Here is a 27,486-nt window from a genome sequence, read left to right on the forward strand (position 1 = left end):
CAAAAAAATCAATCACATCAATAACAAACATGTGATGCATATGAAAGCAAATGAAATAGTGATTCATTTTTCACATGAAGCTGAAGACCATATACTTAAATTGTTATGATTTAAGCTAATGCTATGAATTGCTAATTTTTTTTCATATGCATTTATCAATAAGAATGCAATTGTTCCTAGAATTTAGTATTTGTTACATAAAATTCATTCTATTATGTATATCAAAGAAAATAAATCATGCCCACATTATTTATAGTCTACAATAACAGAAAAAATATTTACATTTTTATATAAATATTATGTATTAATATATTATTATGAGAAAAGAAATGTTGAAACCATCTCACACATTCTATGATCTGTAACTCATGAGCAATTAACTTTTGTTTTGTTAAAAAATAATTGCTCAAAATATGCATTCATCTTTTGAATGTGTGTTTTTGTTTTTCTTTAAAAAAATTGTTTTAATTTGTTAAATATGCATGTTAATCTAGTCCAAAATCAGTTTATTTTTCCCTTAAAAATGTACTTACTTCCTCACTATCCCTAGTTTGCTGCTGAAGCCTGTTTTCTAATCTAAGAACCAATTGTTGAAGTCTGGCTCTTTCCTGGTCTCCTTCTTCCATTTGCCATTTCAATCGAGTTTCAAGAGCTACAGAATACAGGCATTAAAACTTTAATTTCTTTACCTCCAAGTACTATTTGATGCAAAGAAATAGAAATTTCATATCGTAACATAATGCAAGCTACTCAATTTTTCCTTTTTCGTAAATCCATTTCACAGACTCATCTCAATGCATTAATAATGAAGTATTAGACAAACCTCTGCTTCGCATGTCTTATGGCCTGTTCACACAGGTTAAGTGATTTAGTAGTTAACTAAATTTTAAGTCATCAAGTACTCTAAAATCTGTCCCAACGTACATAACCAAATAATGAATGGCCACCGGATAATATGAAGCCATGCCCACTGGCGCATGCGCATAGTGCCTACTTAATCGGAAAAATAAACTAGATTTTATGCTACTTATCTGTTCAACTATTAAATCGAGTAATCACTGAACAACTTAGCCCATGAGAACAAGCCTGACTGACTAAAACTCCATTATTTCAGAAAGTACCAAACAACAAATCTGCTTTGGCTCCCTCAGCTCCTTGGAAGGCTGCCGCTTGCGGGCTGGATGATAAAACAGGTTTTTATGTTGGTATAGATTTTAAAGTACTTGATTACTTCAAATTTAGTTAACTACTAAATCCTTTAACTCGCGTAAATGGGCTTTTGGAGATATCAAAGCATTCTCAGAGGATGGGTGTATCTGGAAGAAGTCAAAGATGTCATCTTAGTACAATAAAGTTGAGACTATATTGTGCAGAAAATTAAAAAGATGTTTTGTGTAGTGGACTTCTGAACCAGATAATACTAAAAACAAATCTCAAATCTTTTGTTTTTCCTTATCAAAGATATTCGGTCTTGATATATATTTCCTGCTCGTTGATATCAAACACACCATCTATGGAATTAGGTATAAAAGTAGCAGTGTTTTGAGACTGACTGACAGTACTTCTGTCAGATTTCACATAGCGGTTGGGGAGTGCTTGTGGATCAAAAATCTAATTGTTTCATTGCACCTTATCAGTAACCTTCATTTGAAATAATAAATTAATACAATTGATAAATGACAGATTAAAACATATGATATTGATTTTATTTGAGTACATCCGTGATATTTAAAAAAACATGCATTGCAATACAAGAGTACTAGATTTATTTATGATATCAAATTATATTATAGCACTTGGAAGATTATTATTAGTACACCAATATTTAGTTCATGTGACATGAGTTTGAATCCTCGTCTAAACAGCTGTTTTGGATCAGCTTTCCTAATCAGCTCTTGTATGCATTAATGAATTCTGTTGTAGTGGAAGCAATTAAATTATAATACATAAAAGATTTCCAATTTGTAATTAATACCTTGCAATGTGCTAAAAATAATCGTAGTGATAGTGTAATGTTTATGTATTTATATAAAACTATTTTATAATTACTTTTGAGGTCTTTTTCTTTAGCTTGTAATAAATCAATCTTTTCTTGCAAAGCTGACTGGTGTTTAGATTCAATTTTAGCTTGTAACTCAGACAATTCACTTGCTCTTGCTTTCAATTCATCACTGAGTGCTTGCAAAGATCTAAGGATTAAAAAAACTGCAATCAGATCAAATTCATAACTATCGCACACAAAATGTAAAAATTCTATAAATAGCAATTAATTTGCATGATAAATGAGTATTAAAAGGCAACCAGTACCAAAATACAAGGTAATTGTTTTCAGGAAATTATAAAAAAAGAAAATAATTATATTGGTGGAAATTTAGCGGGTAATTCGGGCACTGACCAAATAGAAAACACTCAAAGGTAAACCATATTCTATGGTAATCTACCGCAGTGGTTCCCAAACTTTTTGAACCTCGACCCCGCTCCCCACTTTATACATACAGTGACCATGTGCTCTGGTTTTTATTAGTGAATGTGTTTTGAAAGTGTTTTTCAGAATGCCTTTTTCTTTTGGTTCAAATTCGATTGAAATCGAGCATTAATAATATTTTTCATTATATATAGACATTTGACCGTTTATATTAACATATTACTTATCATTCTGTGTTTTTAATTTTCAAAAATACGTAATTTTGAAACTGAATGGTTATTCTAAGACACTCTATACAAGCATTAATATGATATATTGAACTAGAATTTGATAAAATTATATGATACGTGGTAATTATCTCAATTGAGTAAAGGAATTTTTTTTGTTTTGAGATATTTTTATTTATGTTGAAAAAAATAAAATAAATTTCTTATTTGGACGTTTCTATTTTGGAGGATATCTCATGACCCTCCCAGTTCATTCATGCGACCCACACTTTGGGAACCACTGATCTACCGAATCAAGTGCTTTCTTTAAGTAAAATATCAACTCTGTGATGAGATGGCAAAATGTCACAGGTCACTTTTCCCAAGAAATTGAGTTGTTATGGAGTCTCGTTCATCAAAATTTTGAAAGCTGACAAAATTTTGTCCATCTCTTTCGGTTTATGAAGAACCAACAGAGGTAAATTGCAATAAGTCAAAAAGCCACAGAATCACATTTTCTCATGACATTGTTTACAAATTCGCCCTCATAAAATTTTGAAAAAGTGACACTACATTTTGCCATCTCAGCACAGAACTCACCCTCTGAGTGGCATTGATAAAATATCTCACCTTGTTTAAAACTTCATATTTTAGCATTAACAAAACCATATATTTTGTAAAGTTTATTTTTCAAAGAAACACTTTCTCCCATACCCTTTACTTTGCGCCTGCTAAAAATCTGAAACGAGCCTACATTTTTAAAAAATATATGACATTTTACAGGAGGAGGGGGTAGGGATTTCTACTGTGCCAATGAAAGGGTAAAATAAAACACATTTCATTCCTAATACAATGAAGTAGATTCTCGCTAAAGTGTTTCCAACTCTCTGATTTTTTAAATATATAAGATATAATATATTCACTACAGTTAAAAGACTTTATAAAAGCATAATATCTGTCAATTATTTCAACTTTATACTTTTGCTGATTGCAAAAGAAAAGAAAAAACCATTGAAAACACACATCATAAAAAAGTTTTTAAGAAATATTCTCATAACAAAAATATTTAAACTATGAATTTCAATTTACATTGTCTGGAATAATGTAAATGTTATAGTTTGATCACTTGAAAAACGAATACTTGCTTTGAATGCTGATGAGCACTTGAAACGGCTTCTACTTCTTGATCTTTCAATTTTTTCAGCCGCTCCAGAGCACTAGCATGGTCTTGCTTTAATGCAGTGGTAGCTTCACTGGAAACATTTCAACAAAATCAAAATTTTGTTAAAGGACATAATGTACGATGCAATAAAAAAGACGAATCCATGTTTTACTATAGGCTGTTTTATTCAAGATAAAATTAAAAAAATTCAATATATTTAGTTAATTAATCTTTTTAACATTAATTTGCTTTTTGTCATGATATCTAATTTTAGAACTAGACAAGTTAACTATAATCAAAACCACTGAAAACATTGCGTATGTTTGGGCATAAAAGTGAAAAAAACAACACATTTGATCATTTCCACTGTTTCTTTTATCATCAAATTCACATAGGTATTCAAGTGCTCCAAGGATACTTTTTGAAATAGGTCTGTACTAATTGTGCTCTGACATATACTTCTATAATTTTCAGAACTTAGGAGTGATGGGGATGTGATAATAAGTCACAAGGCAAGTTTTCTGAGTCATATGGTGAAGGATCTAATCAGCAGATGCCTACAGATACTTGACTTTCCAGATCATCCCAAAGAAAAGCCAAATGGGCAATCAAAGTAGTGTAGAAAGATAACTAACGAATAAAAACGAAACCTAGACTAGTTACTAGATGAGTGCAAGATTGGATAGCACAAGCAGTGTTGACCCACGGATATGGTGATGATTTAATGTATGGTTTAATCCAGGGCTGGTCGAATCTCAGACGCCATGGCAACTAGAAAATTGGTATTGGCACCTAAAATTTTCTTTCTGTAGTTACAAAATTGCAGGCTGAGAGTAGCACAAAATGTCTGGAACTTATAGCAGCATATCTGCTATTGCCAACATGAAAGAGGGTTACCCTGAAAAAGTAAAAAAAAAAAAGAACATTGTTTCGGACCTTTTTCTTCGGGTAAAAGTTTTTACCACCTAAATTTTTTTGCAATTTGTCCATCCCTGATTTAATCTTTGTTTTTACATTCTAAATACAGTGATATTTCTTAATAGATAACTAAGATCACAGAAAATATGGTGTTTAAAGAAAAGGGTTATATCAAGTGAATGAGCAATATCTCCTCGGAAGCTTCATTCATTATTATCACACCCATCAGCAATTTTCAGTAAAAGCATCAAACACTTTCACTAATGAATACTGTGAATGATGGATGTTTATTTCTTATGGAAATTTTTCTGTCAATTTTTGTACATTTTAAAGCTCTAATTTGTCTTTGCTATTTATTTAGCCATAAAGTATGAAGCTGCATTCTTAGAAAATTTGAAAAATATATTTGGTAAAAAAAATTATGAATTGCTGTCATAAAGTCACCACCACTCAATCAATCACTTTTAACCCTTCCGCTGAATTCTTAGACAAAGTGCCATGCTTGCAAGTACTGAACCCAGAGTTGAAAACGCATGAGAAGTAATATGTACTTTAAAAAAATGCTGCATTAAATAATGTGTAATATCTTAGAAAACCATCAGTACTAATAACCACGATAATGAAATGTAGTGTCTACTTTCATTGACTGAAGTACTATTTAATTACAATGCATTATCTATTCGATACATGATGAACCTTTTCTTATGAATCCTATCTCAATCTATATTTGAAAATTTGTCAAGCAATCCAAACCTGGAATTATCATGCATTCTAATGGAACAGACCTAATTTTGAAAATGCAAGCGATAAATATATGGAGCTATGCAATCAGAGAGAGAAAAATTAATTCATGCATGACACATTTTTTTGCAAGGTTTATACTTGGAATTTTTTGGTTGTACTGATAGAAATATATATGATATGTTTTTGTTACTCACTCATGCAGTTGTCTCAGCTTTCCAACCTCATTATGATATTCTTTATCTAAGATTTCAACCTTCTGCCTGTAGTTCTCGGCTACATCTTTTCTTTCTTTCAATAAAGAGTCTATCTGTCTTTCAAGCTTCTTCACTTGGGCCTCGTGCTCTTTCCTCATGCTGCAGATTTTGAAATATACATGCTTAGTCAAACTAAACATGAATACAGAGAAGGAAACCTCTCAACTCTTTCTTTTTTTTTTTTTCTTCAGCTTTTCACAAATAGTGGATGGGTTAGAGCCAAATGTTAATAAAATGTAGAGTGAAGCTGAATAACTTCTCAATCGTTTGGAAATAATTGTAAATGGATTCCAAACTAATACTTCATGATCCTTATAAAAACAAATGTAATTATGGTTTAAATTTTGTTCAATAATGTTGTTTGCTTCAGACATAGAAGAAAAGTAGTGTGTAATTCTGACCAAAACAAAACCTTTTACATTTCTGATGAAATCTGAATGACTACATTAACTAGCCCCCACAAATTCATGATATAATACCTAGTCATCTTTGTTTCCAAAGCATCTTCTACAGTCTTTTGTTGAGACCTGTAATACAATGAATATCTGTTAGAAACTGAATAATTGTATGTAGTACTATACCATTACATGAAATGTATCTAACTTTCATCAGTGTTATGGAAACACGAAATATGCATATCATTTCTACTTTTGCAGAATGTTACAAAATTAAAAAATAGTTACAGTGCCACAAAATGATAATAGCATAAATAAGTTAATAGGCAATTTGAAAGAGAAAATTTTGCTAAGATAGCTAATGATATCAATCGTTTAAAATTTTTCAAGTGAATGGATGTACACACATGTATATTTGCATAACCAAAATTGAGAGAGAGTAAATTTTTTGTGTGGGAAGCACGTTAGAAATTATTTTTTTTTCGTGTTTTCCTTTATTTGCCTTTTTTGCTGGTTTCCTCCTGTGATAACCAGAATTGTCTTCACCAACCAAAAAACATTAAGCTTTCACCATCAAATGAGTTTATAATGAAGTTACATTATTTTATGCATATGATATTATTTAAATTGTTCGTTATGAATGTGAATTATGGAAGAATTTTATTAAATCAAATAAAAAGTGGAAGTAAAAAATAAAAAAAATTAAGAATGTAAAGAAATGTCACAAAGAAACTGGAATGACAAATTATAATTCAAAAAGACTATTAAGAAAAAGTAAAACTAGTTAATAGAAGTGGACGCAAATGAAACAAAAAGATGAATTTTTTGAGCACTCACTTTAAACTAGTTTCAACAACATAAAGTTGCTCTTCATGAGTTTTCTTTGAGAATTCAACAGATTTCACTAACTGCTCACGTTCAAGTTGCATGGATGTAATCTGTAAAACAATTGTACGTCTTTGGGTATATAGTAGATTTATATGTCACAAATAATAGCAAATATGGTCAAATAATAAACATATATATATATATATATATGTATATGAACTATAAAATTTAGTATTTTTCTTGATTTCTTCTCTTTTTCAAGTTTATAATTTGGTGGTTAATCAAAAATCTAAATTGAGAAACTTTATCCTTCTAAGTTTTACTATGATTTTGTGTTGATCATTCCCTGTTTTAAAATACAGTGAAACCTGCCAACAACAGTCATGAATGAGCTGTTTGTGCCTAGTTTAAGAGGTTTCCATTGTCAAGAGGTTCAGAACTTCTAAGGGAAAACATAAAAACCTACTTACATTTCATGTAAAATTATATAGCAATCCACATTATATTTAGTGCTTACAAAATAAGCTGTTTTGCAGCTGATGACATTTATTTTGCATTGAAGAATTTAAATGAATTTTGCATGAAGATCTTAGTCACCCATCAACCATTATATTTGTGAAACACTTGGGGCTGCAGACCACATTTTGGAAACCACTGACATAAGAAAGAATTCATACTCTATGCTTATATTTATGCTTGTGGGATTCAAAGGAAAAACTCTCAGAGCAAATATTGAGGACTATTCTTATATACCATCTTATACACCATTTTTCATCTATTTTCATGTCCAAATGTGGCTATTATTTGAAAATTCTTAGTGTTAATCTAGTGGGATGAGTTCTGTTCCAAGAAAATGTGGTCATTATTCAGAGGTTACCGTTGTTCTGAAGCAATTTTTATGGGAGGTTTCACTGTAAATCCAAACATTCCACATTTATTTCAAATCTTAACTAAAGAATGTTTCTCCACCAAAGAATGTCCATAGGGTGTTCTCAGCAGAAACTATGTTTTAAATAAAGAAATAAAAATATTGTTTTTGTGCTGGGGTTTTTTTAATGCTGATCTGATTTGACGCTATTTATAAAATCACAAGGTATACAGTAGGGTCATCAATGGGGCTAGGATTTCTGTGACTTTGCATATTTTTATGTTTTTGCTTATTTCACTATTTTTACGTGACAGAGCTTTTTTTTCATGATTTTCAGTCATTTTAAGGATTTTTCACTATTTTTAGTCACTTTGAGGAATATTTTCATTTTTTAGCATGATGTCTAATCATATTTTAGCATTTTCAATGGAAATGTTTTGGAGGTTTCACTGTAAATCCAAACACTCCACACTTATTTCAACATCCCAGTCATTTCAACACCCTATTGAAAGATTTATACAGGATGAGATAAAAAGGAGGTTGATCCTGGTGTTTTGGACATCTGTACATTCACCCTATTGACATAACCGATTCCTCCTTCCTTCAAGCTGGAGATAATGTTCAGCAGGAGACTTGCTCAGTGCCATCTTAACACATGGGCCCAAGGGGGAAAAGGGGCCTCACAAAAATAATATTTGATTGAAATTTTTGATAATTTGCCACGTAGGCCCTCAGAAAAATCACTTTGCCCAGGGTCCAGTGATACTTTTAAAACGGCCCTGTACTTGCTGTAATCTAATTTTGTCCTCAAGATCCCTTCCCCCTGTTCTCTTCTCAATAGTGTGCCTGTAAATTTATTTGTCATCCAATCGATTCTGGGCAGGTCACGTAGATAACAAAACCTCAATATTTTTCACAACCTTCACAGTTTTCGGACAAAGCAATAGCCTGGGGGAAAGAAACCTGGAAATTCATCCTAAGATTCTTTTCGTTGAGTCAGCTGGTGTTACTTACTCATTTTGTGAAATGGACATTAGTAAATCAAGGAATTTCAGTCCAAGCAACAACTTTATTTTTTAAAATAGCATTAATTGAATCAATATTCCTTATTCTTGCATATTATTTTGCCAAAATTAATAATGGAAATACAAAAGGAAAATTTGTGGTATTTTTTTCACCACATAAGGCAGATTTAAAAAATTTTTAAGACATGCTTTCAGTTTTTTAGGGCATATTTTTAGGTTTTTAGCGCATGATTGCATATTTTATAAAGCATTTTATATTAATTTTTAGGTCATAAAATCTAGCCTAGTAATCATATTTTCAGCAATACAAATGTTTCTGTATGCATGTACATTAATTCGTTTTAACATCCTATATGCGCATCAGAATTTTAATAAATCAAATAACTCTTTGATGAGGAAGAAAAAAAAAAAGACTAACCAGCGATTGCATAGCAGCATGTTCAGCAAGGAATGCATTGTTCTTTGGAGGATATTGGGTTCTGTTGACAAAATCGTGGCCATCGGATGGGAATGCTGTTTCGTGGTTATGATAAATCATTCCTTGTTGTCCATCACCAACAGGATGGCTAATCACATGAGTTGGAGAGACTGGATTCATTTTTCTCGTTGTCTGAACATTCTGACTATGTGATACAGGTGATGTCAAGGATTCAATATTTTCTCGATTAGCAGCAGTTCTATGCTTTTGTGAAGGCTTCGTTGTCTTAGGTGATATTTCGGCTTTGGCACCTGTATCAGCAGATTGCGGAAGCCATGGTAAATGTGCTTTAGCCGTTGCGTCGCTTGTTCGTCTAGGTTCTTGAATGGTGTTTCTGGTTTCTGAGTCTCTAGAATGTTTCATATTTTTCTGTTTATCAGAAACATCTTCAATGCTGCTTCTATCTTCAGGTGGTTTCAAAGCAAGCCATTCAGCACCAGAACTTTTCCTGCGGTTGGTCAAATTAGTGTTTTTTGGAGAGTTACCCTCACTCACACCCACATCAGACACTTTCGGTGAGGGCACGTTTTCTGGTTTTTTACTTTTCAACAGATTTAACCAACTGTCATCATTGCTATTGTTGCTCTTATCTCTCTGAGTTCGTCTCCCAGGTGACTTTTCAAAAGAGTAGTTTCCATCTGTGTTGGTATCAACAGTATTGTTTAATAGCTTTTTGGGACTTTCAATAGTTTTTGCTGTACTCAAAGAGCTTTGTGATGATTTTTCATCTTCAAACCTTTAAATAAAACGATAACATGCAACCATGAATCATGTGAACTGCTCACACAAAGGAAATCATAAATAAGACATAACATTCATGAAACCCCATCGAATTGATCATATTCATGTATGAGTCGCTTCAAGATAAAAAAAAATGGTGGATCTGAAGTGGGTTTTTCTTCTAAAAACTAACCTATATATGAGCTGATGTTACCTGGTCCCTAAATATAGGAACAAATTTTCGAATAAAAAAACTGGGCTTATGCAGAAGTATATACGGTGCAGTGGAACTTTGGTTAATGAGGAACCTGCATAACTAGCAAAAATGGTCAATAAGTTTTCATTTGATACATAAGCAGAGATTCACATTTCCGGGAAAAAATTTTGCGCTCTGTTTATTTAGTTTTACTTCAATTGAGCTGATGGTTTATCATTTTTGCCCACACAGGTACTATGGAATTGTGGGTAATATTCTCCCCTACAGTCTCCGGTCAATGTGCCTCACTCAGAAAATGAACACAGTGTAAGCGTAACTATTTGCAATACAAAACAAGATGTAGCATTGTAACCATGTGTATGTGTGCCCTTGAAGCATTTTTTTTTATTCTGCATCCAAGTGTAAACGACTGTTGTTTTAGTTTCTGTGCAGAAACAATGGTCTGCCTCCATGATGAAGGTTGAAGAAAAAAAGTGGTAGGAAGTTATTCTTGAACTTAAGAAAGAAATCATTGAAAAGTATGAGAGTAGTTCACATCGTACGGTTCTATAAGAAGTATATATCCACGATTTGCACAATATTAAAGAATAAATAAGAGGGCTAAATACAGCAAAAGTAGTAACAAGAGTATCAACACAGCAGTAACATGTGCTGGAGGATGTAGGAACGTTGCTGCTCATGTGAATGAACGAAAATCAACTAGCTGGTGATACTGTAACTGAGAATGTTATCTGCGAGAGAGAAGGAAAAGGACTTCTAAGCTGATCCAGTGAGCAAACTGTCACGTATGATAAAATAAAACAAAGAAGACAAGCAGGGGATGGTTTAAAATAATTATTTGAGAGGCTAACTTACGAACAAAAGCCACCAGTTGCAGAAGACATTGTGTCCTTTAAAAAAAGCTATGGATTGGAAGTGAATGAGAATGACATTTAATAACTGGTAGAGGAACATGGTCAGGAGTTGACCGCAGACAAACTGAAGAATCTCCATCATGTGCAACAGCAAGAGCTTATAGACAGGATCTCCTCTAAAGAGGAGGAAAAGATAAATGTGAATCCCTCACCTCAAATTAAATTAGAGATGCTATGCGTGTAAAATGTGAGAATCTTCACAAACTTTGTAGAAAAGAGCCACTCAAATAAAGCTCTAATACTGCAAGCAATAAATCTGGTCAATGACAATGCAATTTTCTATTTCCTTAAAATCCTAAAAAGGAAGCAAAAGCAAGTGTCATTGGATAGGTTCTTTTTCTGTCACACAAAAAGGATTTACAGACGATTACAGATTGAAGAAATTTACAGACAACAGTGAGTCTGTAAGTCATCCTAAAGGATATTACTCCTCTCTCGTCATTTAGAGTAACTAAGTTTGTAAACATCAATTGTATTTTATGTTAATTTATTTTGTTGATGCATTTATTTATTACACAAATAGTTATTATTATATTGTATTATTGATTATATTGTGTTGTATTGTTTGAACGCCATTTTTATTAGTCATTTTTTATGGGAACGAATAATAGTAGAACAAATCATTAGAGTTTCCATTATTTTCTATGGGGAAGTTTGATTTGATAAACTAGTGATTTGTATAATAAGCACACTCATGGAATGAATTATGCTCATTAACCTAAGTTCCACGGCACTTCAAATACTTGTTGATTAATGTCTATGTATATGAAATTTCTGAACTATTATCATTAATATAATCCAGAATAAAAATGAAATTATTTGTTCATTCAGATAAAAATTTCACATACATTACACTCTGGCGTCGTGGTGTGGCACTTCTGTTCCTCGCAGCTGATGGAACATAGGTACCTAGACTTGAGTCAGTAGATTTTGTGTCATCGTCTGAAAAAGAAATCTGCAATTTAAAAAATAATTGTGCACATTGCCTCTATAATTTTATACTTAATTGAATACTTCATATTTTAAATTTCTAGAGATGTATTGGTTATTATTGAAGGTGGACTAGCATATGATAATTGTTTTGAAACATCAAAGTTTGATCACATACTGAAATAGTTTTTAAAGATTTTATTTTTTATTATACAAATTAAAAATTGCATAGAATAAAAATAAAATGGTACCACATATATAATATTTTACCTGTTTTAGCAGATGTCGGTGGATTTGGTTTATCCTCAAAGAGAAAGCTAAGTTTCTTTGGTTGTGATTTATTTGATATTTTAGGACCACCAAACAAGTCATCCATAAAACTTGTGCTCTTTTGCTTTTCAGGTGAATTTTTTTCTTTTGGTTCATCCAATGCGTCGAGAATGTCATCCCCGTCATCATCATCAAATGACACATCTTCTTTCCTTCTAAAAGGGGGAGCTGAAGAACTTGAGGTCTTTTGGGCATTTTGAGAAGGGCTCACAGGCTTTGCAGTGATTTGATCGAGATCTATATCATCTGCATATTTTGATTCTTCATTTAGAAGATCCTCTATTTTACTTTTAGAATTTCTTGATTTTGTGGTAGTTTGGGGCCTTGTGTTAGTTGGAGTCACCGGTTTGCTTTCACTAATTTTTGGACTTTTCAACAGTGAACTCTCTCGTGAATCATTTTCATCGATGACATCTTGTCTGAGCTTGTCGTCTTTTTGACTTGACTCTAGCTTTTTTTCAAGAAGACTGAAATTTTCCCTCAAATTGAACTTTTTCTTTGCGGGTGATTTTTTTGTGATATCTGTATTAACAATGACTGAAAGATAAAATTTGTTTTAATAGGAACAGTTTGAGTGTAATAATTTTCTAAAATTAAGTAATTACAGCATCAATTAAACAAGACCCACTGCCTCAAATTAAACATAACATGGGATTTTTCTTTCAAATTTAAATATTTTGAGTATTGGAGGTGTTGAACCATTTTTGAACACCATGTAAAATATTGGAGCAATAACAATAACCTATACTTTCATATGGTTCCCCTCATGTCAGTAGCATGAATGTGCAAATTTATCACTTTTTGGGTTTATCAGCTGGTTCACTCCCTTATTTTGACAAGTTTTGCCAGAAACGTGAATGTAACATGTGTTTTTCAAAAAGGAATAAACAAAGCATTTTAGGGAAATGACACTCATAGAGTAACATGGGTAGAGTAACCACTCAAACATCATTTCCCACATTTTAGAAATTTGTGCATTCATGCTTCTGGCATGAGGGGAACGATATATGAACAGGGTTTTTTTTAATAGGTTGAAAACTAAAAGAAGAGTAAAATGTTTTAACAAACAAATCACATCGGATATTCAATAGAAGACTAACATTTGTTCCTACATATGATTGTGTTGCATTATTCTGTAATATTCATGCAGATAATATGATAATATATGAGTGTATGGCAGCACTTCCCAAACCTCAAGGTTTTCCAATTTCAAAGCGTGAATGCGAACCAGTCCCTGATTTGAAAAAAAAAAGTCTCTCCACTGAGCAGAGAGCGGGGTGACCTTCAATATTTACAAAACACAAAAATTCAGACGCCTGCATTTTTCACTTCAAAATATGGAAGAAAGATAGCCCATACAGCTAGAACACGAAGCATGCATAACTCTGATAATATAAATATGTTAGGGCCATATATACACTCAGAACACACATTCAGGGATGTGCTGATTTGTTAGAAAATTCCCCAGGGAATTCTTCACAAGGTTCATGGACAGTGTAGTGTAGTAGTGCAGCTATGCATTGAAGTTGTATTTAAAAAGCTCAGAATCTATAATCATATGGATAGATTATTCAAAAATAATTCAAAAACAGCGATTACATTCTGAGATGCAAGTTTGTCATTTTACTGAACAATATGAAGAATAAAAATTTAAAAATTACCTTTCTCATTCGCAGTTGAAGGTGATCCATGAACACTTTTTTTGTTTTTATCAGGATTCCCATTATCGTCATCATATAACAAATCGGCTAAATCATCATCGTCAACATCGAAATCTTAAATTTAAAAAAACACTGTCTGAGGCACATGATTTCAATTACCCTTTCAGCACAAACACATTATTAATATTCCTTTTTTATAAAACAATTTTGAGTTTAATACAGAAGATAGTACAGTTGGCCCCTCATATTTATGGGAGTCACGTTCCGGGAAGTGACCGCAAATACGAAAATCTGTGAATAACCGAAACCATAGGTTTTCTTGTATATTTTGTTTATTGAACATCATGAGAAAGAGCAGGGTGACGCAGAAGTAGAAGGGAATGTAAAGAGGGTGCAGCTATTGTTGGCTATGTTTTCTGAAAGAACATTGTCTGTTTACCGTTTCTTCTTTATATCATTAAGTATGTTGATGAGGCTTCCTCTACTAATTTTTCTACATGTGAAAGAAGAACGTAAAATAGAGGGATCTATGTCATGAAAATAATCTATTGATGATTTGAGCTTGCGAAGCCCTTCCGCTACGTTACTTGTGGTGAATTTGTTTTCTACTTCTTTATCTTGATCATCTTCATCTGGTACCGCTTCAGTTTAAGGACCAGTCAGCTGCATTAATTCTTCCTCGGCCAATCCGGTATCAAAAGAACTTTGAATAGCATGTATTCACTCTCAAGGTACCTCCTGACTTCTGGAATGAAAAATCGTTCAAACTAATCCAGAAAAAAGTGTTTATGTAGTCTAAGCCTTTTTATTGTTTGTCCAAAATACTGGGAGCATTGGCTTATCCTTCCCTTCAATGCTCACGAATTCATAGATTTGAAAATGACAGTGGGCTTTATCATGTACCCATATGCATTTGCGCAAAACAACATAGTAAGTATATCTCTACTTGCCTAAAAACCAGAAGCTTGCTTTTTTTGCTCTTGCTTAACTTCTTTGCGGCATTTTATTACAAAATAGTGTAGTTTCGTCAGCGTTAAGCACCTGCTGAGGTGCATAACCTTTCTCTTCAATAATTTTCAGCAAATGATCGCCAGTGATTTTTACACTGCATGATTCGAATTGTTTCCTAAATCTAGGAAAAACACAGAAAACCGAATTCAGCTGACCACCATGGTGTGCCAACAGGGTTTGAACCTGGATCCTCACGATGTGAGTCCAGCACGATTTCCACACTACTGCACAGCTCCTCAGGAGAGGTAGTGCAACAATTTTTCAAAGGATTTTTTTAGGCCAGGGTGACCAAAAAAAAAAAAGTTTAGCTCACATATTTGTTATGTTAAACGTTTTATTTGGCGGAATAAATTTTTATCCACTGCAATTTGCAGTGGTGCTTCATTCATGTCACTGGTTATTTCAACTTTTCTCATTTTTGGCATTTATGACATCAACCCGTATTTGGATTCCCAAATTTTTTCCATGAAGTATGGTCAGCGGATTCCTCAGGGATGAAAAAAATGGAATGTTCATTTTGAATCACTCTATTTTTATACTAGCCTAATTTTATTCAACTAGTGATAATATGTTGATTAAACGTTAATCTTTGAAAAATTGTTGCACTACCTCTCCTGAGGAGCTGTGCAGTAGTGTGGAAATCGTGCTGGACTCACATCGTGAAGATCCAGGTTCAAACCCTGTTGGCACACCGTGGTGGTCAGCTGAATTCGGTTTTCTGTGTTTTTCCAAGTTCAAAGCATAAATAAGAGCTGTCTCCAATTTGAAAAAGTCTCTCTACGGAGAGTAGGCAGAACTCAACGTGATACTTAAATAACATAAAAATTCAAGCATTTACCATCTTTACTTCAAAATATGGAACACAGATGACAGCTCTGGAAAAAACACAAAACAAGCATAACTCTAACATCATAAATATGTTAGGATCATGCACATACATACACTCACACAACATGTTCCAACATGTACAGATTAATTAGAAATTCCCCGGAAGAATGTGTACGAGGTGCATGTTCGGTTAAGTAGTAGTAGTATTAATAGTATCTCTCTCCTGAGGTCAACAAAAAAAAAATACCACATTTCTAAGTGCCATACTCACTGAGATATTTGAATTTGAAAATTGCTGAGAATGGGGAAAAGAGCCACATAAACTAACGGAGACTTTCAGTCATATTTTTTTTTCACTTTTTATACCTATAACAATCAACTTCTCTCAATTCAAAATTCTTTCATAACATTAGTAACTCAAAATTTCTCCAAAAAATATTCTTGTAGCCTCCTATGAATCATGCGTGCCCACCCCTAGAGGTTGATATACCTCTAGGTATATCACCACGTATGCCTGATTTGAAGTAATTGTAAATATATTTATAGCTACTTTATAGTAAAAATAACGCATTCACTTAACAACATTCAACACTTTTCATTCAGCGCTCCTATGTACCACTAACAATGCAACATTTTGCAGTTTCTTATGATTTTATAATCCTAATTCAATCCTCGCAGCGGATTTTGGCAATTATGAGATATCTCGCCTCCTTAAAACCCTCTTATTTCTGCAATGCCAGACCCAGAGATATCTGTAAAGCAGGTTTTCCTTTTTGCGAACACACGTGTCAGTGGAGTCAGCATTTGTTCAAAGTTTGATTTTAACTTTGGGATAGCATGGGAATATGCATAAAGTAAAACAACAGAAACAGCTCGAGTATTTCACTTTCTCTATTCATCGTTATCAGAGTTAAGGAGGAAGTACTATCACCAGCACAAAATCAGAAAAAAAAATTATTTTTGAAAAAAAAAAAAGCGTGACATTTTACAGGTTTAGTGATTTCCCCTGCGGTGGATCAGTGAAATTTTATAAACTGCTTAAAGGGTTAACAAATGAAAATTTAATGCGTAAATAAGAAAAAGTCTGAAATGCTACATGGGTAAACAATCAGAATCTCCATACCATCAAAGTCATCATTTTTACTGCTTGAAGCCATACATCCAAACGAATTAATTTTCTGATTTCTGCAAAAAAAACCAACCTAATGTTATAAACATACAAACTAAGAGAAACAAATCTTATATAAAATGAAAAAAAAAACATATTTTGAATAATTTACAGTCTACAACCCACACCCCCTACATAGCCAACGAAGAGAAAACATGCACTACAACAAGAACTGAAACTACAATTGAACACATGATCTACAAATGAAAAGTGCAGTATGTAGGCCTAGCCATTACTGTTGTAGCCCATGTTTACGGTTTATACCCCTTTCCGCAATCGGGGCTTATGTAATAGCTTGATGTCAAAGGTTTCTATCTCTTCCTTCACAAACTCTGCATAAAATATTGGTAAGAGAAAAACCATTCGGGACACAAATTAGACCGGCAGGCCCTGGTGAACTTATTATTTGCTAGTTTGCATTTCAAACGTTGCTGTCTTATCAGCAAAATACCCCCCCCCCCCCTGCAAATAAATTTTTAGAGGCTTTTATTACCTAGATGCAGGGCTGCAACTAGATGCTTAGTCACCCGGGGGAAGCGTGCATTTTAACGCCCCCTTGTAATGTTGAAGGAGAGGTTTCAGAATGAAATTCGCGCCCCACTCTGGTCTAGGCCCCGGGGGGCATGAAATCCGCCTGAACCCCCCAGTTGCGGCTCTGCCTAGATGGAAGTGCTTCATTACTAACTCACTTACTGTCAATAGACAATCATGGTGTCAAATTTTCAAACTTCCCTGTTATATGGCCCATGGCCCCAAAGGATCTGTGCAGGAAGTTTGCCCACACAATATCTAACACTCTGAGTGCATATCTAGTGTTGAGTGTGAATTTTAGCGCTTACATCTATTTTTCAACCCGCTGTATGCCTCTAGGGGCGGGACAGCAATATATATGATTGACATCTATTTTTCAAACTATGAGTGAAGTGTGATGGTCAAATACACGGACAATCTCTATGTGTGGGACCTCGGGCTGGATACGAAACCGTACACAGGCATCGAGCACTGTGGTGCTCGTGATCAACTGGTTGAAGATGCCTGCTGTAACATCTTATTTGGTCAGGTTGTATATTTCCATTTTTATTGATTTTTTTTGCATAGCCACTACGATTTGAATCCCGCAATCATGTTTTTTATTGAACCAGAGACTGGTTTTAACCAATCACAGAAAGTTTTTTTTCTTTTTATCATGACTGTTGTGTTATGTAAAAGTGATTCCTGGTTGTTATCATTTTCAATCCCTCACCTGGTTTAAGGATGCTACATTTTAAATTTTTATCTCTTATTTACGCTAATAATGTTGTCTGTTCGGTATTGTTTTTGTTGTTTGTCCTTTTTGGCGATTTTTTTTTTTCCTTGCCAAAAAAGACATCCCAAACCATGACTCCATTTCACTCTTTGATGACTTCCCGCCATGCTTTCGGACGTTTTTTTCTGCCAAAGAAAAAAATCGCCAACTTATCACCAAAAAAAGGGTTGTACCGAAAGGATGATCATGTCAACGGGTGGAGTGAGTATTTGATTAAAAAATCTAAAAGAAATCGAAACGTCGACTCACTTCAAATCGCAGGTTTCTTCGATGATAATCTATTTGATTTTCTTTGGTAGGGAAGGCCAAAGCAAAAAAAATCTAAACAAATCACCAAACGTTAACAAATGAATTTGAGCTCGACTGGCAACTTCATGACGCCGGAAAAAACAAACAGCAAATAAATATTCCCTTCACTATTTCATGTCTACCATAACATAATACTTTAAAAAAAAACATTACTTTCTGTTACCATACCAACAGGTAAACAACATTCCTTTCGTTGCCAGATACAAAAATGGAAAGATGTTCACTGTAGAAATGAACATGCGTCCTGTATTCTTACATAACTTTGGCTGTCCTGATTTTTCAAGTATTTTCAACGAATGCTACTTGAATTTTTATTAATTCAAATTATTTTTCAACTCACAAATTATATCACGATTCTAAAAACTGTAAATAGAAATATTTAGTTCACATATTTGTCGTGTTAAACGTTTTATTTGGCGTAATAAATTTTTATCCGCTGCAGTTTGCAGTGGTGCTTCATTCACGTCACTGGTAATTTTGGCAACTTTGTTCATTTTTGGCATTTATGGCGTCAACCAGGGCCGTCTCTATTCTACGGTAGAATAGAGACGGCCCTGCGTCAACCCGGACAACCCGAATTTGGATTCCCAATTTTTTTCCATGACGTATGGTCAGCTGGTTTCTCAGGAATTGTCATTTTGAATCATTTCTATTTTTATACAAGCCTAATTTTATTCAACTAGTGACAATATGTTAATTAAACGCTTATCTCAATGTGTCTACGTGGAAAAGAAAATGTATGTGCAAAATTTCACTGGTCAAATTCAAAACGACACAATAAAGAAGCTTTTACCGCCATCTATCGACTACCAAACAAAAACGAAACTATATAGTTCGTTAGTAAAATTTGGTTATTTTTAATTTTGTCGTCTGGCTGCACAGGAACGAAGGATATGGAGCGCAACCTTTTCAGTCCTCAGGTCAGAAACTAGTTCACCAATCGTGTTGTGTGGATTAGTACGTCTTTTTGGTACGTCACAATCCGAGGGTCGGATTGAAACCTGTGGCTGGTCGCTTTTGATCATTGCCACCGTGACTCAAGATGGCAGTGTCTTGATCCGCGGGACGAAGGGCAGGCTTCCGTGGTATACGGTATGATATCAGTGTACATTTTATGCCCATAAAGCCGGGTTTTCCTAGGAGCAGGTTTCCTATTCCGCGCGCAACGTGATTCGCCCAGCGCGACACGCCGTCCACTCACCAGTAAGAAAAGCAGCATGACTGTTTTCCTACAGAGCACAATACGCCTGACGACAGCGCTTTACGTCCGGGGTGATTGGCCGACTGCTTCTGGAGGAGTCAAATGCGTCGTGCGCGCGGTTTTGCCGATATCCTCTTCACTCTTGTGTGTTTTCTTTTCCTTCCCTTCAAACCGGAGCATGCAGACGACAGAGTAGCTGATGCCAAAGCCATATACTTTATATAGCCGCCCTGATCTGATGCGCCTCGCTAGGAAAACACAAACGCGTAGCGTGATTACGTAACACGTTTCTCTCGGCGCGAAATAGTCTAATTTGGTTCACGCTGCGCAACAAACCTATTCCTGGGAGTAGAACTTTTGCGCCGTGTGCAGCGTGAAAACGCTGATTGGTTAAAAACTTGAAATTCAGGTTTTTTTTTAAACCTGCTCCTAGGAAACCCCGGCTTAAGGGGGGGCCATTCAAGTATTACACGTCAGCAGATTTTTAGCCATGTTTAACCCCCCCCCCCCCTGCTCTTCTCAGCAAAATTTCGTCAGCTCTGATGCGTCTTCAGGTAATCTACATGATCCGATAATGGGGAAAAATAAAATCTTATCCTTATGTAAGGGGTTGTTATATTTTTAATTTTTTTTGAAAGGGGAAGATCACTTTCGACTCGTCATAAGTTTTTAGTTCAGTGCTTCAATTTATTTTAAAAATTTGATGTATCACATCAATGCCTATGGGAATATGATTAACTAAAATAATATGAAGCTCCAATGAAATGAAATTTTTTCTTTTAACTGTTTATTTTGCGTTTTTGCTTCGTCATCATTATCATAGATCCGGGACATTTCGAAAGTGTTTCAGCCCCGTGGGCGCTCGTTAAAAGCTTTACATGAGGAATTTTGATTTCTGAATCAATTCTGAGGTGCTCGAGCACCTTCCTGACAGGGCCGTAGCTAGGGTTTTTGCCACCCGGGGCAAACATGATTCAGCCGTCCGGGGCAAACAGCATTTTTTCGCTCCCCATGGCTCAAAGTACTGGAAGTGCTCGAGCGTCCCCCGCCACTGTGTATTTATGGTTTTGCTGCCTGTAGGCTGTACAAATTTCGCCACCCTTCTTCCGTTCCACTCTCATATTCTTGAATACGTATTACTAAAATATATGCCGCCCATCCGAACCTTCCGCTATGTAGATGTAGTATTGAGAAAAAATTAAAAAACTTTCTTCACTAGCCGCGACGAGTCTGGCCTATAGTATTTAGGGAAATAATCACTTGGGCTGTTTTTTTTTTTCCTCTTCATTTTGTACCTATTACTTTGTTTTTAAAGTGGTATGTGTACGAAAATTTGACAAAAAACACAGTTTCGAATTGAATTTGAAATCTAAAATTGTCTGTGTTCAATATTTTTCGCAAAAAAGTCAGATTTTTTCAAACATCGCTTGTTCAAGTGTCTTTAAACATTGTCTCTCTCTCTCTCTCTCTCTCTCAGCACTGAGGTGTTACATGTTTTGGCATAATTTTTTAAAATTAAAATGCCGAGAGAGAAGAAATTTTGTGGCACAAGATATGGGTAAATTTTGGTTATTTTTGCAAAAGGTTCCGTGATGTTGAAGTTAATATTCGAAAACGAATAACAACTAAAATTGTAAAAGCTCTCTTATTCAATTGTAGAAATATATCCACAGAAATTTGAGCGAAAAAAATAGAGTTCCTAAAGTGAACAGTAAATTTTTAAATGTTTTTTTAAAAACGGGGATGTTTCTCATAGGAAAGTATGGGAAGCCACGGTTTGTTTGGGCTCTTTACTTGGTCCCTTTAATAGAGCGATCACTGGCTTCATCCGGCAACCCCGATTCCCCTGGGAATTATTATTTTGTACAAGGCGGTTATCTGGCAACTATTGGTGTGTTTTTAAAAATTTTGTTAATCGATGGCAGTATTTTTTCAATACAGGCCGACAGCCATATTTGTTGACATTGTAGACGGCTCTAACTAACAATAAAAAAGAATCCATCATGAATTTGCTGCTATCTATGGCCCAAAAGTTGTACTAGTTGATAGTTTTTCGTTTGCTATACAAATAGTAGACAGCAGCACAGGTCCTATTTTTTTCTTGTTTGTGATTCATTAAGGACGTTCTAAAATTTCTAGATAGATGACAGCAACAGCTAACGTATTTGACAGGACTTCAAATTGCATACTATATAGGTTGACCGTATTGCCCCAGGAAAAAGCGGGAATTCGGGATTTCAAACGCCGGTGATCGTCGTCGCCAAAATCCGACGCTAACTACGACAACAATCTCGGGAAAAATTGACAAATCGCGGGAAATAAAGCGTTCATAGGCTTGAAGACCCTCTACAACTAAACCGCACACGCACTTCGTCCATATACCTGTGCGGAACTTTTAACGAATTGGCACATGCTGAATGTGCGTGTACTTATTTTGAACTTAACGCAAAGTTTGTTTCCGAGTTCTGCTTTTTTTTTTTATAGTGATGCCATCTATTTTTCGAACTATGGTGTGTAATAATTGAACCGTTGTAGGTCTGTTGCTCCCATTTTACCGACTAGAGATTACATACCAGTCATAGGGGGTCTTTGGGATGAACTCAAAATGCAGGTTTGTGATAGTTGCCGCTTCTTGCTACTTGGTAGCAAAAAAAAAATTGCAAAGCTATAATTTTATGCGTACATTCACAGAGCCATCATAAAAGCACAATGTTGGGGCCCCCCTACCTGACTACCTATCTACCAATTAACAAATTCTTGCACATTATACTTAAACTCATTATTACGAGCGAGTGCCCATAGGCATACGCAGAATTTTCTCGGGGGGGGGGGGGGGGTGTTACGTTTTTTTCCAGCAAAATACCACTATAATCCCCCTTGCGTACACCAATGTGAGTGCCCATATGCCAGGGGTTACTTATGAGGCAGCCTTAAGACAGCCCTCATAACTATTCATAGCTAATCGATGAGAGAAAACCTTTTTTTCTAAACTGGATTAAAAATGTAAGTTTTCGGTTTCAATGTTTTCTTCATGCCGGCGCCTATATACAGCATATTAACACCCCCCCCCCCCTTCGAAGCATAATGCTCCACAATGTTCTGCAGCGAGCTCTCGGCCAAGTGGAAATGTTTTATGGCATGAAAACGCCCAAAAATAGTGTTTTTCCACAGTATTTTTTTTTTAAATTCTTCCAGATTGTTCAGCAGTGGCACTGATTGTTATGCAACATATGTCACAGATTTTGGCATATTCTGCTTTGGGGCATATTACTAAAGGTGGCGGCAGTAGCTTTCAAACAGTATAACATTCAAATTCATGGTGTAACAGATATCTACCTTTCTGTTTATTGCAAATTCAAGAAAACAATGACCAGGAATGTTATGTTTACAGTGACAAAATTACACCGTAATATCTTGCAGTGAAATACAAGCTTCGTAGTAACCATTGTCTATTGCTAATCAAGAACAGAATCAACGATAACAAATAATATTCCCCAAAACAAAATGTAAGTCCCCCCTCCATTCGATACAATACATACTAGGACAAGGAAGTATTATGACCAGATTCACATCAACATCTATCTAATAACATCTCTTGATATACAATAAAAATACATAGGTTGAGTTTATTAATAGTGGCAACAATGCTGTAGTGACTCTGTGAAACAGAGCCAGGCAATGCCTACCCTCTCTTAAAGCAAAAGACCTCACCCTTCCCCCACCATGAGCATGAACAGTGATAACAGAAAAAAGAGCAGTTGTGAACAATGTGTCACAGAATACAGTTGCAATGTTTCAGACACAAGAGCTGGTTGAAAAGGGATTAAGCTACAGGTCGCAATGCAGGACAGTGTCACCAAGGATTACTGTCATTCGTTGCAACCACCTGTCCTACATTATTATCTCTAGCACATTCAATTTTTAATTAGCTCCTCTACTCGCTTTGAAAACATTGGGACTGTATTTTGTGATGCCTTGTTCACAATTGCTTTTTTCCCCACTATTATCACTGCACACGTGTATGAAGGGGGGGGGGCGGGGGCAGTTCTATTAGGTAGGGTAGGCATTTAAGTTACTAGTGATATGAACAACATTCAATGGCTCCTGGCTCCATTTGACAGTATCGCTACAGCATTGTTGCCACCAATAAAAAAAATCCACCCATGTACAATGACTTCTTTGCAACAAGACAAACTATGTACCAATAATGGTTGCTTCGTCAAGTTCTTTTCCCAATTTTTTCAGTTCGTTCTTCCTGTGTATGGCCAAATGTATTCTCAACGTCGATCTACGGGAATAACTTTTATTGCAAAGATGACACAAATAAGGTCTTTCGCCACTATGAACATGGTAATGTTCTTTCAAACTGCTATAATCGGAATAAGTTTTTTCACATAAATCACAGGCAAACGGTTTCTCTCCGGTATGGGTCATCATATGTCGCTGAAGGGAGTTTTTATAAGCAAAGCCCCTTTCACAAATTTCACAAATGTGTTTTTTCTTACCATTGTGTGTTAGCATGTGAGTTTTTAAAGTTTCGCTACGAGGAAACTTTTTTGAACAGACTAGACACGGGTATTTCCTTTCGCCCGTATGGACAACAAAATGTTTCTTTAAATGACTCTTGTCGCTGAAACTCTTATCACAGTTACTACATTTGAAAGGCTTGATTCCAGTGTGCGTGACCATATGACCTTTCAATCTCGACATCGAGGAACACCTGTAGCTACACATTTCACACGCGATGGGTTTCTCAAATTCTGGGTTTTTCAGATGAACCATTATTGTATGTTTCATTAAACCTCTCTCAGTAACGAAAGATTTTGAACATAAATTACACTCAGGTTTTTCTCTACAATGCATTAAAACATGCCTTTCTATTTGAGAATGTCTTGAGAAGTGTTTGTCACAAACGTTACACTTTAGAGAATTTCTATCTTTTTCAGCGGAATGCGTCAAGACATGTTTTGTCAAATAGCGTTTTTTTGAAAATGACTTTTTACATGTATCACATGAATGGATCTGCTTTCTCCTACACACATGCTTCTTCATATGCTTGGCAGTAGGAAAGCGTCTCTCGCAGATTTTGCATGAGAAAATTCTTTCAGCGTGTAACAACATGTGTTCCTTCATGCTCCGAGCCTTGGAGAACAATTTCCCGCACACATCGCAAAGAAATAATTTCTCCCTAGTGTTCGTAACATTTCTTTGCTCTGGAGTCAACTTTGATAACTTTTGACTAGCGTCATGCCCAAGATTTTTGGCCTTCCCACACTTGTGCGTGTTGAAGCAAGTCTTATAAATGAACGTTTTTCCGCACGCATCACACAAATATAGCTTGCTCAGAGAATGTGATTGCATGTGTCTTTCCAAAGTTGATTTGTGATAGAAACGGCGGTTACATACTCTGCAAGAAAATGGTTTCCCACAATTAGGCATATGCAATTTCAAATCTGTCATTTTCGCAAAAGACTCTTTGCATTTGAAGCAATTGTATACAGTGTTGCACGAACCATTTCCCTCATGGGATTTGACATGCATTTCCCTCATAGTTTCATCATCAAAACAATCTTTGCAATGATCACATTTGAAAGATTTCTCGATTGAAAGAACTGTTTGCCCTTCAAAGACATCCATGGCCATTACTGGAGATGACAGCTCGTCAAGGCTTCATTCAACAACTTCTAAGGAACATTACACATTTACGAAGCACATCATTTAACAATTTCCTACAGCAAAGTTTCTATTATACATTATATTCGCGAAATTATCAACGCCACCTCCCCAAGAATTTCCACATCAGCAATGTAAACAAATCAGGAAAACCACGTGCAAAGCTTAAATGGATCCTTCATTAACATAATCCCGTGTTATACGATAAAGCATCACTATGTGTTAATTTTCACAAATTAATTGTTATTAAAGGTATAATAATACTCTTAAGTTCTAATTTCTAAACTTTGACTTTGTAGAGAGCTCAATCTTTTACAATTTTATCGTATCTTAATTACGGTGGTCCAAACAAACTCACGATTTTATTCTAATATTTACGCTTCTTTCATAATACTTTAGGATCTAGTTCAGTCCCCGATTTGTTTCGAACTTACTTATACAGTACTTTTATAAAATAGGCTATCACCTGGCTCGTTTGATTCAACAATGAAAGTGTTAGTAACTATGACGCTGCCATTTGCTGGGAAAATGATTGTATATATTTTAGCAATTTGTATTAAAAAATGCTTTGAATTTTCTTTTTTGGAAAGAATTCCAAAAAAAAGCACGTAAGATTGCCAGGCTTCTAGTTCAAAAAATATTCATATTTCTTCAAGATTTGTTATTTTAAAACATAGTTGGCGGAACTATAACACCCAGAATCGTGTTCATTGGTCGTGAAAATTATCTTTCCCTCTGTCTGCAAAAGATGGCACCACCATGATGTCACTGAACTTTCATTGCTCTTATAGTACCGGGAGATTGGCGAACAATTACATCTTTTGTGAAAAAATATATATACATCAAAAGAAAACACAGTGGGCTCTCAGTAATCGGGTATATAAAGGGTGTTCTGTTCTGTTAGTAGACATCAAGAGAAACAAAAATTGCAATACAACATGGTGTCGTAAACTACGTTGAGAGGGTGAAAATCGCGGAAAACGCACGCGCGTTTCGACGTCACGTTGGAATGACAAAAAGTAAAATAATTAGTACAAAAAGATACATTTGATTGTGGTGTTTGGTCAGAACATAATATCTCCAAAAAATGGCTTTTGGATCTTGCTAATTATACCTAGTTAGAAGTGATATAAATGCACAAATGCGTGCGTACGTTTAAACAACATTCTGATGTGATATTTGTATTTATGTGTATGTTTTATTTTTGATTTTTAAATGACAATGAAAATGCTTACATCTCAAAAATGTGACTTTGGAGTTATCATGTTCTGACCAAACACAACAGAATTATTACAAGAGTTGTTGGAAGTGGCGACCACTGACGTCATTGCACAGTCTACAAAGACGTAAAAACGAACGCGTTCGAAGACGCCAGACATGCTTTTGATGTCTGCCGCAACGGCGACGACAATCCGCGCTATGAGATCCCCCAGTGTGTCCCATTGCCATCTGCTCGACCGTAAATCAGATGCACATCAGCGTATTCCTCGTTCGTGTAGTCAGTGATAACGATACTCATCGAAACAGACAACTAACTGCTACACGTGCTTACTACCACAACAGCGCTAATTTACGTCGTCTGTAGCACGTGACCCTACCCCAGCTCATGCGTTTCGCGACGCTGCTTACGTCAGGTATGATGAGCGAACCCACGAACGCATTTAGCGATCGACTGACATCCACCTTTCGTCTCCTCTGGACTCAGAGCCTGAGTGCGTTTTTCGCGATTTTCACCTTCTCAACGTGGTTTGCGACACCACGTTCCGTTGCGATTTTTGTTCCTCTTGATGCTTACTAACAACCCTCTGCGTTTGTCGGAACGCCCATTAACAGAACACCCTGTATAAGAATAGGGTTACAAGACGTTCTCCTTTTTTGATGTCATATTTCATGCGTCCTCCTAAGTTTCAGAAAA

At 35.2% G+C, this 27,486-nt stretch overlaps 1 protein-coding gene across 3 annotated transcripts in view; it reads right to left on the bottom strand.

Moving 5' to 3' along the window:
• Positions 1-18,892, bottom strand: part of LOC149090247 (uncharacterized) — a 31,912-nt gene extending 13,020 nt beyond the window's left edge. For 2 of the 3 annotated variants that reach the window (XM_089233264.1, XM_089233275.1), the window contains exons 1-12: positions 18,638-18,886; positions 17,038-17,099; positions 14,076-14,189; positions 12,355-12,951; positions 12,003-12,096; positions 9,244-10,039; positions 6,942-7,042; positions 6,189-6,236; positions 5,650-5,808; positions 3,777-3,884; positions 2,050-2,189; positions 534-652 (exon numbers count right to left, since the gene is read on the bottom strand). In XM_089233264.1, coding sequence (XP_089089390.1) covers positions 534-652; positions 2,050-2,189; positions 3,777-3,884; positions 5,650-5,808; positions 6,189-6,236; positions 6,942-7,042; positions 9,244-10,039; positions 12,003-12,096; positions 12,355-12,951; positions 14,076-14,189; positions 17,038-17,071 — 2,310 coding nt within the window. In that variant the 5' untranslated portion in view covers positions 17,072-17,099; positions 18,638-18,886. Of the gene's footprint in view, positions 1-533; positions 653-2,049; positions 2,190-3,776; positions 3,885-5,649; positions 5,809-6,188; positions 6,237-6,941; positions 7,043-9,243; positions 10,040-12,002; positions 12,097-12,354; positions 12,952-14,075; positions 14,190-17,037; positions 17,100-18,637 lie in introns of all 3 variants that reach the window. The other variant, XM_089233255.1, reaches the window with a different exon arrangement.
• Positions 18,893-27,486: the final 8,594 nt, after the last annotated feature.

The sequence above is a fragment of the Pholcus phalangioides genome, unplaced genomic scaffold (genome assembly GCF_987345545.1).
Source record: "Pholcus phalangioides strain wild (caught in Gottingen) unplaced genomic scaffold, Ppha-v1.0 ptg000001l_1, whole genome shotgun sequence".
Lineage (NCBI taxonomy): Eukaryota > Metazoa > Arthropoda > Arachnida > Araneae > Pholcidae > Pholcus > Pholcus phalangioides.